Below are 10681 nucleotides of genomic sequence, written 5' to 3' on the forward strand. Positions count from 1 at the left end.
TCTTGGTTTGCCTAGCAATCACAAACGAATTTGATTGCGATTGAAACATTCATACAGAGCGCTGATCACATTTCGCATCGATCTTGCACTCTCCGATCGCGTCACAGTTTGCCTCTCCTTTCCGACATTTCGAGGCTATCTTGAATGTAAATGTCTCTGGTTTAGCATGTTTTGTGCCAATCAAATGATAAGGACCTTTATTACCATGTCACTGTAGAAAGCCAATACATACTTGCTTTTTTTTAATGGGGAGCACCTGTACCATGAGGCAAGCACAATTGGATACCAGCTGAGACTTAGGATGTATGAACTAACTTTCATACGATTGAAAGTTGCGACTCCATAATCTTCAATTTATTGTTCCTAACAACATCCCCTACGAATGAAAGTGGCATAGGTAACACGCTTATCAGGGAACAGTTTTGGTCTAACAGAATTTTGTTAAGCATGATCTAACACTCTTCTCCTTCCAATCATAGTTTCGCAGCGTGAAACGCAAAGGTTCTTCAGTCATTGGGTTGGCATTGTTTCATTTGGATATTTACTTGGACCTTGAACGGCCCACATGGCTGATATCCTGGTACATATAAAATAGTTGATACATTATAAAGTCAAACAACTGCTCCACTTCATCAAATTACTCCTAAAAGACCCATATATATGTATCCATAGTTAGAGGTTGATATCAACATGGGTCTGCGTCTATAATATTAACTACACAATAGATGTGTATTAAAATCAGAATTATAACAAATTAAGAGAGAAACTATCGATAATTTGACGCATCTTGGGCTGTGTCCAATTGATCAGTAATCATGTTTTGCAAGTCTGAATTTAACTTCAAACATCCAGCGTTTAACTTTTGATAAGAACTTATTTTATATTTCCTCTGCCTCTCTCTCTCTTTCTCAATTAGCCCCCTCAATTATGCTCTTTCCATCATGGACGAAACCATATGTACACATCAACACACGATAAGCAACGGAGCATCATCACACACACACACACTCCAACCATACCTGCACGAGCTCTCACACACACAATTATCTACACGCACACACATCACACACACACCGTGACACACATATCTAAAGGCATGTCTGGTAGTCATAGTGGAGTAATAATCTGAAACGAGAACGCTCTGTACTCCCTCCCTACCCAGCTTAAGCAAGACCAAGCAAAACAAGACCAGCTGCTGCCACAACGACAACACACACACGCGCAACACAACAACTTTCTTACACACAGCCACACACAACTACACACCAGGGGATGTTTGCGGAGGGTGTAGGCAGCTGGCCCCAGACAAATGAAGCGGCCTGGTTTAGCCATTTCAAAAGCCCTGCGCAACTCTCTTCTCTCTCTCCGCCCCCCCTTTCCTCTCTGTCCCTCACACATATTGCAAGTGATGATGGGAACAAAATGAACTAATTATACGTTTTGATTCCAAACGGTAAAGAAAAGAATTGCAGATAAGAAGAACCAGTAGAATCGGAGTCCGGTCGGTCTTGTCAGTGCGGTTGCTGCACTGGCACTGCAGGCTGCATACCACCAATATCTCAAATATATGCAGCCCCATCTTTTCTGGTCGGATCCCACTGAATCCATCATGTGTTAATCCACACATTGCTTGTCCAAATGTCCCTGTGTGAGTGGTGACACTCACTGGACCGGATGTTTCAGTCATTTGGGGACCTATCCCCTCAGCCTTGTCAACGTGGAGAGACCCTTTGCAGGAGTATCTGCATAGAACAACACAATGTGCTCCTTTTTTCGTTTTTTGTTTAAATTTAGCATTTTTCCCCCCAGACATTCCTCACAAATGTCACGTACATTCTGCGCATTTTGTGATCTGAGAGCTATTAGGCTGACTAGCATACTAACACAGTCTTAACTGAAGTAGTGCTGCAATCAGCCTTAGTGTTTGAAGTAACAGTGTGTTTGATATTATAACTCAAAAGCCAAACAGTTACTACATGCTTTAAATATAACTGGACGAGTTGGACAAATTCCATAGTGAAATGACTCATTTGGCAGACACATATTTTTTGTGATATTCACTCGTAGTGGATTCATTCAACATGAAATATGTGAATGTTATCCCTCATCTTGCAGTATATTAAAAGTTGTGTTCAGATTGATAGAGTAAATGAGTTGAATTGTTGCAAACTGTCTCAGTATAAAAAAAACTCTCAGTATAAAAAATACCTTTTTTTTTTGGAGTCAATCTCTAGTCAGCTATTAAATAATGTCGGATTGTTTGGGCATAGTTCTTGAAAAAATGGGCACAACATGTACATTTGTACTTTTAGTCACAAAATATGTATATGCTCAAATAAGGGATACAAAAAACCTTGAGCTTGTGAAATGATGGGAAGATGTAATTTCCATCAACTTTTGAATTTGTGGGAGAAATACTGAGTGTAAAATCTTTACATGTCTAAAAAAGATGTGCATTGGGTAGTATATCAGTTCTATCAGGAAAACGCACCAACTTATAGCTTATCAATTAGTAATTGTGTTCAACATAAATGGTTGGTCCTCTTTACTTACTTAGATTGAATGCATCATTTTGGAATTCATTTGACAGATGAATTTGATATATATAGCTAGTTGGGGCGTTGCAACAGCTTCTGTAGAAACATATCCCTTTTACATTTTTCAGTCACAAAACTGGTAACTTTAAATCAAACAAACCCAACATGTGTCCTGCAACTGCTAAACAGTGTTTTCTGGCCCTATTGAGTAGCCTACACGTTGTGACCTGAATACACTATCGACTCCTGGCTAAAATGTTCAGCAGCTGTCTTTGTAGCTGAATAGTAGAGCATACAGTATGTGAGTGAAATCCTCTGCTTTGATTCGATCATTTTCTCATGGCAAGCTAATTGAAAAGAAAATAAGTCAACGCTGAAAGCACATGTTGCAAGGGACTTGTACTTTTAATTTATAACACTTAATTTAGCAAATAGCTCAATTGGGGATTATGAATGTTAATGAAAAGGCGCTCCCAGCCTAAAACAAATAAAAGCATGTCTTCATTGGTTGTGTGTAAAATGGGGGGATATCTGTGTGAAGACAGATTGTTATGCCTTATTAATGTGTAAAGGGTCTTGCTTCACAAAGAATGTCAATTATTCATTTGAAATGCAAAACTTCGAACTGCAAACTAATTGCTCGGCAACTTTTTTTTTGTTGCACCAGTGTGAGATCTGACTGTGAGCTGGGGTGCACAGACATTTCTCACGGTTTGAGGAAGTGCAGAGGCGTCATAGAAATGGCCCTGAAGGAATATGTAGGCAGTCATACTCGTCTCTCTTTCTCTCTCTCTCTCTATCTCTCTCACACCCTCACACACTCTTTCTAGACTCTGTCCTGGAGAGTGGAGGCCTGTTGGTTTCTCAGACAACTTGGCTCCCCTCCTTCTCTCTATCCAAATTCTTTGATCATTATCACATCTTAAGGAATTGGACCACTGACTGGTCACACGATGACAAAGAAACTGTGCTCGGACACACATATTTTATGATCTGCATTGGAGTGGTAGTTTTCTTTGCTTGTGTGAGAGGATGTGTGTCTACGCAGTCGAAATCAATAACCCTGATGGAAAATAAGCCTAGCGAGCCAATAAAAAATGGATAAGGCCAGTAAAACCTGTGCTACTGTCTCAGTCAAAACGTTGACTTTCTAGTGTTATAATAAGCACTTCAGGGTTAATCATCCAAATCACTTTGTTCATTTAAAAACTCACCCACAGACTCACTGGTGGTTTGCCAAACGTCAGCATCAGACGGTCACCTCCTCCTGATATGGACAGGACTCTGTGGCATGCCAGTGTCCTCCACGTGGAGGTGGTCTGCTACCACAGCATGCTGCACAAAGTTTCCATTTCAACACCATGATGTGGAACAGTCACGGTTATTAAGCAGCATTAATCCTCACGTCAACATGATTTGGTACCCACTGCGAGCTGTTGACAAATGTGTTTGACTGCCTCAGCAACTCCAGAATCTAAATGTAGACACATTTCACAAATGATTTTTAGATGCGTGGGTGTTTTCGCTCATCCACAGCCTTCTCCTGTTGCAGCTTGTTTGAAAGGGGAATATGTTAATAAGACTAATAGATTTGGGGAAGGGGGGGGGCAGATGTTGCAGTCGGATTTAATCGTTTGGTTGTGCAGAAGTTTTGCGGTTAATTGAATAGACTGTCAGAAGTTGAAGTTGCAGGCACACATCTGTGGCATGCGACAGACACTCTTGCCTGGTTGTTCTTGAGCTTTCAGCTAATATGAATGTTGCTCCTTGTCACTTCCGTTGGGAGAAGGGAGGACAGAGGGGAAAAGCCTCCATCGTCTTCTCAGGGGTTCAGAGCCAACTAATAGCAGATTCCGATCTATAGTGCATTAGCGTCTGATAGCGTTATTAGCTTATGACTTTTCACTGATGATAATCCTGGGAATTGCATTGGTCCGTCGGTGTGTCTATGCAGGGTAATGAATCTTATCAGTGTGGATAGTCTCAGAAAGCTGTATTCTTATCTCTTTGATGCATTGATTTGGATAAAAAGACCTATCATTACTGATATAAAGATAATGACATTACAAAAAAAGTGTTTTTCTGTCTGTAGCCGGTTAGATAGAGTTCAAATATGTGTGATTGTTTACCTCGAAATATTTGAGCTAAGCCATGAATCCCCCTCAGTCAGTCAGCACGGAGCTGACCAGTACATCCTCAGCTGTTTACCACTAGACAGTTCTTCCAGGAATACATGGGGTTTAAGCTGGGTGTGGCTAAAGAAGGGGGCTCTGTTGTTCTGTTTCTCTCAGCCAGGACAATTGTCAACAAGTCAAACTTGCAACCAGGCAATAACACATTTGCTTCTATAACAAGTAGACTATTGAGTCTTTAGATGATCCTGTCTAACTCTAGGAGACAGATGAGCAAATGATGAGTGTTTTTATATTGTTCTAAATAGAGCAGCAATCGGGGTGCCCAATTCACTTTTTTTGTCCAGCAACCAAATGGTTAATGGTTAATGAAAGTAGCTCAACAGATTACCACTTTTTTTTGGGCTGGTGACTGATACAAATCTAGTAGCTACTTATATATTTGACCAGGGTATGGCTAATTAATGGTGGTCATTTGTGCCCTAGCTGCAGCGATAAGTCAAACAAATAATCACCAATTAATTGAATAATCGTTTGTCACTTTTCATACGAAAATGAATATTTTCAGCCTCTAAAATATTGAGATTTCCTGCTTTTCTCAGATTGAGAATTGAGAAAGATGAGTTTTGGACTAACAAAACAAGACATTTGGAGACATCTCCTGAAAGATACCTTTTTTAGTTGGACTAAAACTGAGTTTGGACTAATGGTTTGGCTCAACAAGCTATTTGATATTAGTAATGCTTCTCAAAACCTGTTCTGTCATGTTTGCTCTCCCATACCCCTAAACACTAATCCTTGATGTATGGTGCTGAATTCTCTATATCACTATCACTCAGGTTTCAAATGTTCTGTGTCTCTTTAGGGGATAAAGATGGCAGCAAGGTAACAACAGTCGTGGCCACTCCTGGTCAAGGCCCTGACCGGCCACAGGAAGTGAGCTACACGGACACGAAGGTCATCGGCAACGGCTCGTTCGGCGTGGTCTACCAGGCCAAACTCTGCGACTCCGGAGAGATGGTGGCCATCAAGAAGGTCCTGCAAGACAAGAGGTTTAAGGTAAAGACATGCACACAAACAATGTATCACTCTGCTTACCCAGATCATTCTGTTTCCGTGTCAACCTTCTTTTTCAATGGAACCAAAGTACAGATTTGTTCATGAATGACAGAGTAACTGTGAAAAAGACATGAATGCAGTGATCTTTCACAAGAACGGTGAGATCAGTGAAGCTGCGAACAAAGAGGCGGAGGAAAAACTTCTTAGCTTTTGTCGTTGCCACATCCTTGCTTTATGTGTATATTTTCTCGCAGGAACTGTGTGTGTGGTAGTGAATGGAGGGTCCTATCTATCACATACATACTTGAATCCGTTAACACTAAGTCATCTGTCAAGTTTAGTTCAGGTCCATCATGGAAATGTCATATTTCCATCCATGCAAAGCCCTGCTGGAATCCTCCTTCTGTGCTTTGAATAGATTTGACTGATGGCTTGTTGTTCCTTGGCTGGGGCAACTTTGTCTGTGCTCCCTTTGATGCCCTCTTTGGTTTGGGGGGGCCTCAGTGTTCCCGCTGTTAGCCCAGCGCTCACAGTTAAAGAGCCGAGACCGCAAAGCCTGCAGGACAGCTGTTTAGTTTCTCATTAAGTTGATAGTCTTCAGAGCCGTGGGTAATGGCTGCACATTGTAACAGTCTTATTCTTTGATGTCTTTCCCTGGATTAACACATTATCAAAGAGGCCAGTGTCCGAAGTATGCCTATTATTACAGACATATACACACTACATTTATTAGGTACACCTAGATTAAAATAATGCAGTGTAATGCAATAAACCTGCTATTAATCCCACCATCATGGAGGTTGTAATATGTAGAGGATCCAAATGATTTGTAATACCTCCTATTGTAGTACATTATAATTCAATAAGGCTATAACCTGAAGTCTCCAGAAAACCTACAGTTGAATCCACTGCTCTATAGCATAAACCTATATATAACCATGATAACAGTAGGATTATTGCAGGTTTAGGTATCATTCTAATAGTGTATACAGCTGCAAATAATACACTGCCTATTTTTAATGGATTATATATCATTTTCAATGCATTTCACAAAACCTTGGTTGGATTTAAGGAAGCAGATATTCCCTTGTCGTTGCAAAAGCTTTTACCCGAGGCAACACTGTGTCGATCTTCAATTTTTCCGCAGAGGTTTTAAGGAATATCCTGCCAAAGAAAGAAAGCAAGGTTTTTTGTGAATGTTACGCCCAGGGCCACATTGATAACTTCTATACACGCAACATTTTAGTTTGTTGTGTCTATCACACTAGGGCTGCTCGATTATGGCAAAAATCATAATCACGATTCTTTTGGTCAATACTTGATGTCACGATTATTAAATACGATTATTCATTGACTTTGAAAACGTCAATTTATTTAACTTTAAAACAAATAATAATTTGAACAGTATCTTTTTAACTGTTGATTACCCTGAACGTATAATTCAACTAAAATAAATGATAGATTTATATCTACATTTAAATAAATAATATCAAAAATAATAAATACCAATAAACAAGATCAACAAATATTTTGGAGCGCACTTCCACAAGCTACTAAACATATATATGATAAATAAAAATAAATTAGACTAAAATAAATTAGATCGAAATATGTTGCAGATGCACAACCTCCAGCAAGCTAGGCGCGGCTTATAGTCCGAAAATTACGGTATGTTGTTTTCGTAATTGTGGCAGGTCAAAATCGTAATTGCGATTTAAAATACGATTGAATTGCACAGCCCTATATCACACATTCCCTAGCGTTCAGAGAACAGGGCATATGCAGCCGGAGTACACAGTCAGGATGATGCAATACAATGTGTGACTATAATGTTTTCCATATGTGGGCTGGAAACCTACATTCCGTGTCTCTGTTCTACACAAGATTTCGGCTCATTTAAACATCTTGTATTTGTAATAGAATAGAGGAGATTAGAAGTTGGTAAGACGCTTAAAGGAAAAGCTTGGGAAGTAGGCTTTCTTTGCTAAGATAAGGGGGTCGATACAATGTCTCTACTTTAAATATGAAGCTACAGCCAATTGCTTCACACAAAAACTGGAAAAATGTAGCTCTGTCCGACCCTAACAAATCCACCCACCAGCACCTCTGAGGCTCACTAATTAACATGATATATCTTTTGTTCAAAGTGTAAAAAAGAAGAAGAAATGAAGTGCTACAGTGAAATATATTCCCTCATTAAACCACTTCTTTAGGGTTACAATTGCTGTGATATGTGGCACTTGTACCCAAGTCATTTGTTTTAAGTCTATCAATGGATTATTTTAATGGAGTTAAAATGAGTCTCCTAAATCACTAGTCTTTCAGAAAAGAGTCATGCTCGTTGGTCTATTCTCTTCCTCTCACGAGAGTCAGGTTGTGTTAGCAGGAGAGAATGAGAAGAGTAAAGGCAGGACATGTTTTGGGGTCCCTTGTCGCTTCCTGAACTGCCAACCCTTCAGTTTTAGCCCCAGTGGGAGTCTCTGAAGTTTAGTCAAAGCTGTGTTTGCTTGAAGCCAACTGGTTTAGCTAAATACTTCAGCAGCTCAGTGTCCCAGCCAGGTATGGCCTTTCTAGAGCACCAGCACAGTTTTGTTATTGGTTGCTGGTAGTCCTTCACTTTTCAAAACCTGACTTAAGAGAGCTAACTTAATGGTGAAGGTGTCAGCCATCTGTCACAAAATACAAAATGTTCATTAGCGACACAGGCACACAATCCTTTTGTGACTCTATGCTGGCCACGATGAAGTCATCTCCTGCTCTCCATTAGCCTGTGGTTATCATGCTACGCTAGCAGGTAGCATCTTTAAACCGTGGTCAGCTGTGATCATAGTCTCCTTTTCCCTTTCCTCCCGCTTGTACTCAAACAGCTTGTTATGAAAAATGAAGCAAATGAGTGCTAAGACTCCTCACATGACTGCCAAGCATGTGCCAATAAGTGTATGTACAACCCCCCCCCCACACACACACACACACAAACCCCAACACCTGCGCTCTATTTTCTTCTTATTCCGTCTCAACTTCAAAAGTATTTCCTCTACACTTCTGCTTTTTTCTCAGGCTGAAGCTTTGGTGATCTTCAATCTGTGCCATGGTGATCAGAACCATGCTAGTCCAACATGTTTGAATGCTTTATTCCCTCACACACACACACACATACACACACACACACACACACACACACACACGCGCTCAAGTCAAACAGGATAATCATGTGAACAGGCTCTGCGTTAGGATATAGATGATGAATGTGTGAGACAACCTTAGTGGTCTTACAATCCTCTCCTGGTGCATTATGGGATAGGACGACTCCACTCCCATCGGAGGGATCATATATCATCCTGATGGAAAATGGATGCTCCACTAGAACCCACACACACACATACACACACACTCACACTCACACTCACACACATCAGAGTTAGTGTGCCTGATGGCAATACTGTTCACTGGTCAGTCTGGTGAGTTTCTATATTTTATTAACAAATACAATGGAAATACCAATAACTTACTTATCTACAAAGTAAACATTTATCTATTTGTATAATAATAATAATACATTCTCTATTTACATTTGTTTGAGTAACTTTGGCTAAATAAATCTTGCTTTGGGCATAACATGTTGATGCATTGGTGATTTTTAAATATGTTTGTCATCCATGATAGAGTCTTACCACAAAAAGTGTAAGTAAGTCAAAGTGTTTAATATATACAGTCTATAAGTGACACCAGAAATTCCAAACAGTAAAATCATTTAATTCCAATGCAGCTGCTTGACAGGACTGACTTATACTTAGTTTATAAGCCGCCTGTCGGCATTCAGCTTCTTTGAACCTTCTCTGTCAGAGACGGACTGTTAGCTGTTCAGCCACAGCGACATGGTTTACAGACTGTTATGAGAGAGGAGCTGATGGAACAAATACATCTATGAAATCAATTGTGTGAACTTATTGTCCTGACAGCGACTGAGCTCACACGTTCAGAAGACAATAAAGAGAAAAAGAGATAGTCCTGTCTGCAATAACTCTTTACTGAATGTAATAATGTTCGCACCTGAGAGCAAAAAGGCAGAAGTCATTTAGCATCCGCCGTAGAGGTAAAATACAGAGGCTAATCCTGACTGAAGTATGCATGTTCCCTGCAGGTTAGCATGTTAGTCATTAGCTCACCAGATTCATTAGTTCACCACATATACCTCTGCAGTCACTCTAATACCAAGCCTCATGTATGTTGTGTTTTTCTTGTGTGATCAGGGCTTTAAACGTTGTTTGTTTGGCGGTTTTCTGGGATTTAGTGACAATAACATAAATACAGAAGAACAGCGTTTTATCCCTTAGCTTTCCACTGTCTAATAAGCTGTTTCCAAAGCAGCACCGTCAAGTGTGTGTGTGTGTGTGTTTCCTTTTGTGGGTGGTATGTAATTCCTCTATGCTCTTAATCTTTTTTTGCAAACTGGATGTGGTTTTGCCTGACAGTAGCTTACATACTAGCATCATGAAAGTGTAGCACTTCTAGCAACCATCAAGTGTTCTCTCTCTCTGGCCGTTTCTCAATGTCGAGTAAAGCTGCTCCAGAGCCACTATTACAAGCATCCTACGTCATCGAGTGGCGCCGAATCACTGTTTAAATGCCCAGCATACATGTGCTACCAAGCAAACCTCCTCGACATTGAGAAACGGCCAGTCTCTCTCTCTCTCTCTCTCTCTCTCTCTCTCTCTCTCTCTCTCTCTCTCTCTCTCTCTCTCTCTCTCTCTCTCTCTCTCTCTCTCTCTCTCTCTCTCTCTGCCTGCCTGGGCTGCTGACACACTGGAGTATGACAGGTCAGCAGGAATGACTGCAGTATAACTGGAGCTGGGCAGGGCTTTACTGAACAGCCTGTCTGCTACTCCTCCATATCGTACCATCTTTCTCACACACACACACACACACACACACACACACACACACACACACACA

At 40.5% G+C, this 10681-nt stretch overlaps 1 protein-coding gene across 2 annotated transcripts in view; it reads left to right on the forward strand.

The window, feature by feature from the left end:
* gsk3ba (glycogen synthase kinase 3 beta, genome duplicate a) overlaps window positions 1-10681 on the forward strand; it is a 32690-nt gene that overhangs the window by 5237 nt on the left and 16772 nt on the right. For both annotated transcript variants that reach the window (XM_010779711.1, XM_010779712.1), the window contains exon 2: window positions 5535-5728. In XM_010779711.1, the coding sequence (XP_010778013.1) occupies window positions 5535-5728 (194 nt within the window). The remainder of the gene's footprint in view (window positions 1-5534; window positions 5729-10681) is intronic.

Source organism: Notothenia coriiceps, unplaced genomic scaffold, assembly GCF_000735185.1.
Source record: "Notothenia coriiceps isolate Sejong01 unplaced genomic scaffold, NC01 NC01_scaffold00020561, whole genome shotgun sequence".
Lineage (NCBI taxonomy): Eukaryota > Metazoa > Chordata > Actinopteri > Perciformes > Nototheniidae > Notothenia > Notothenia coriiceps.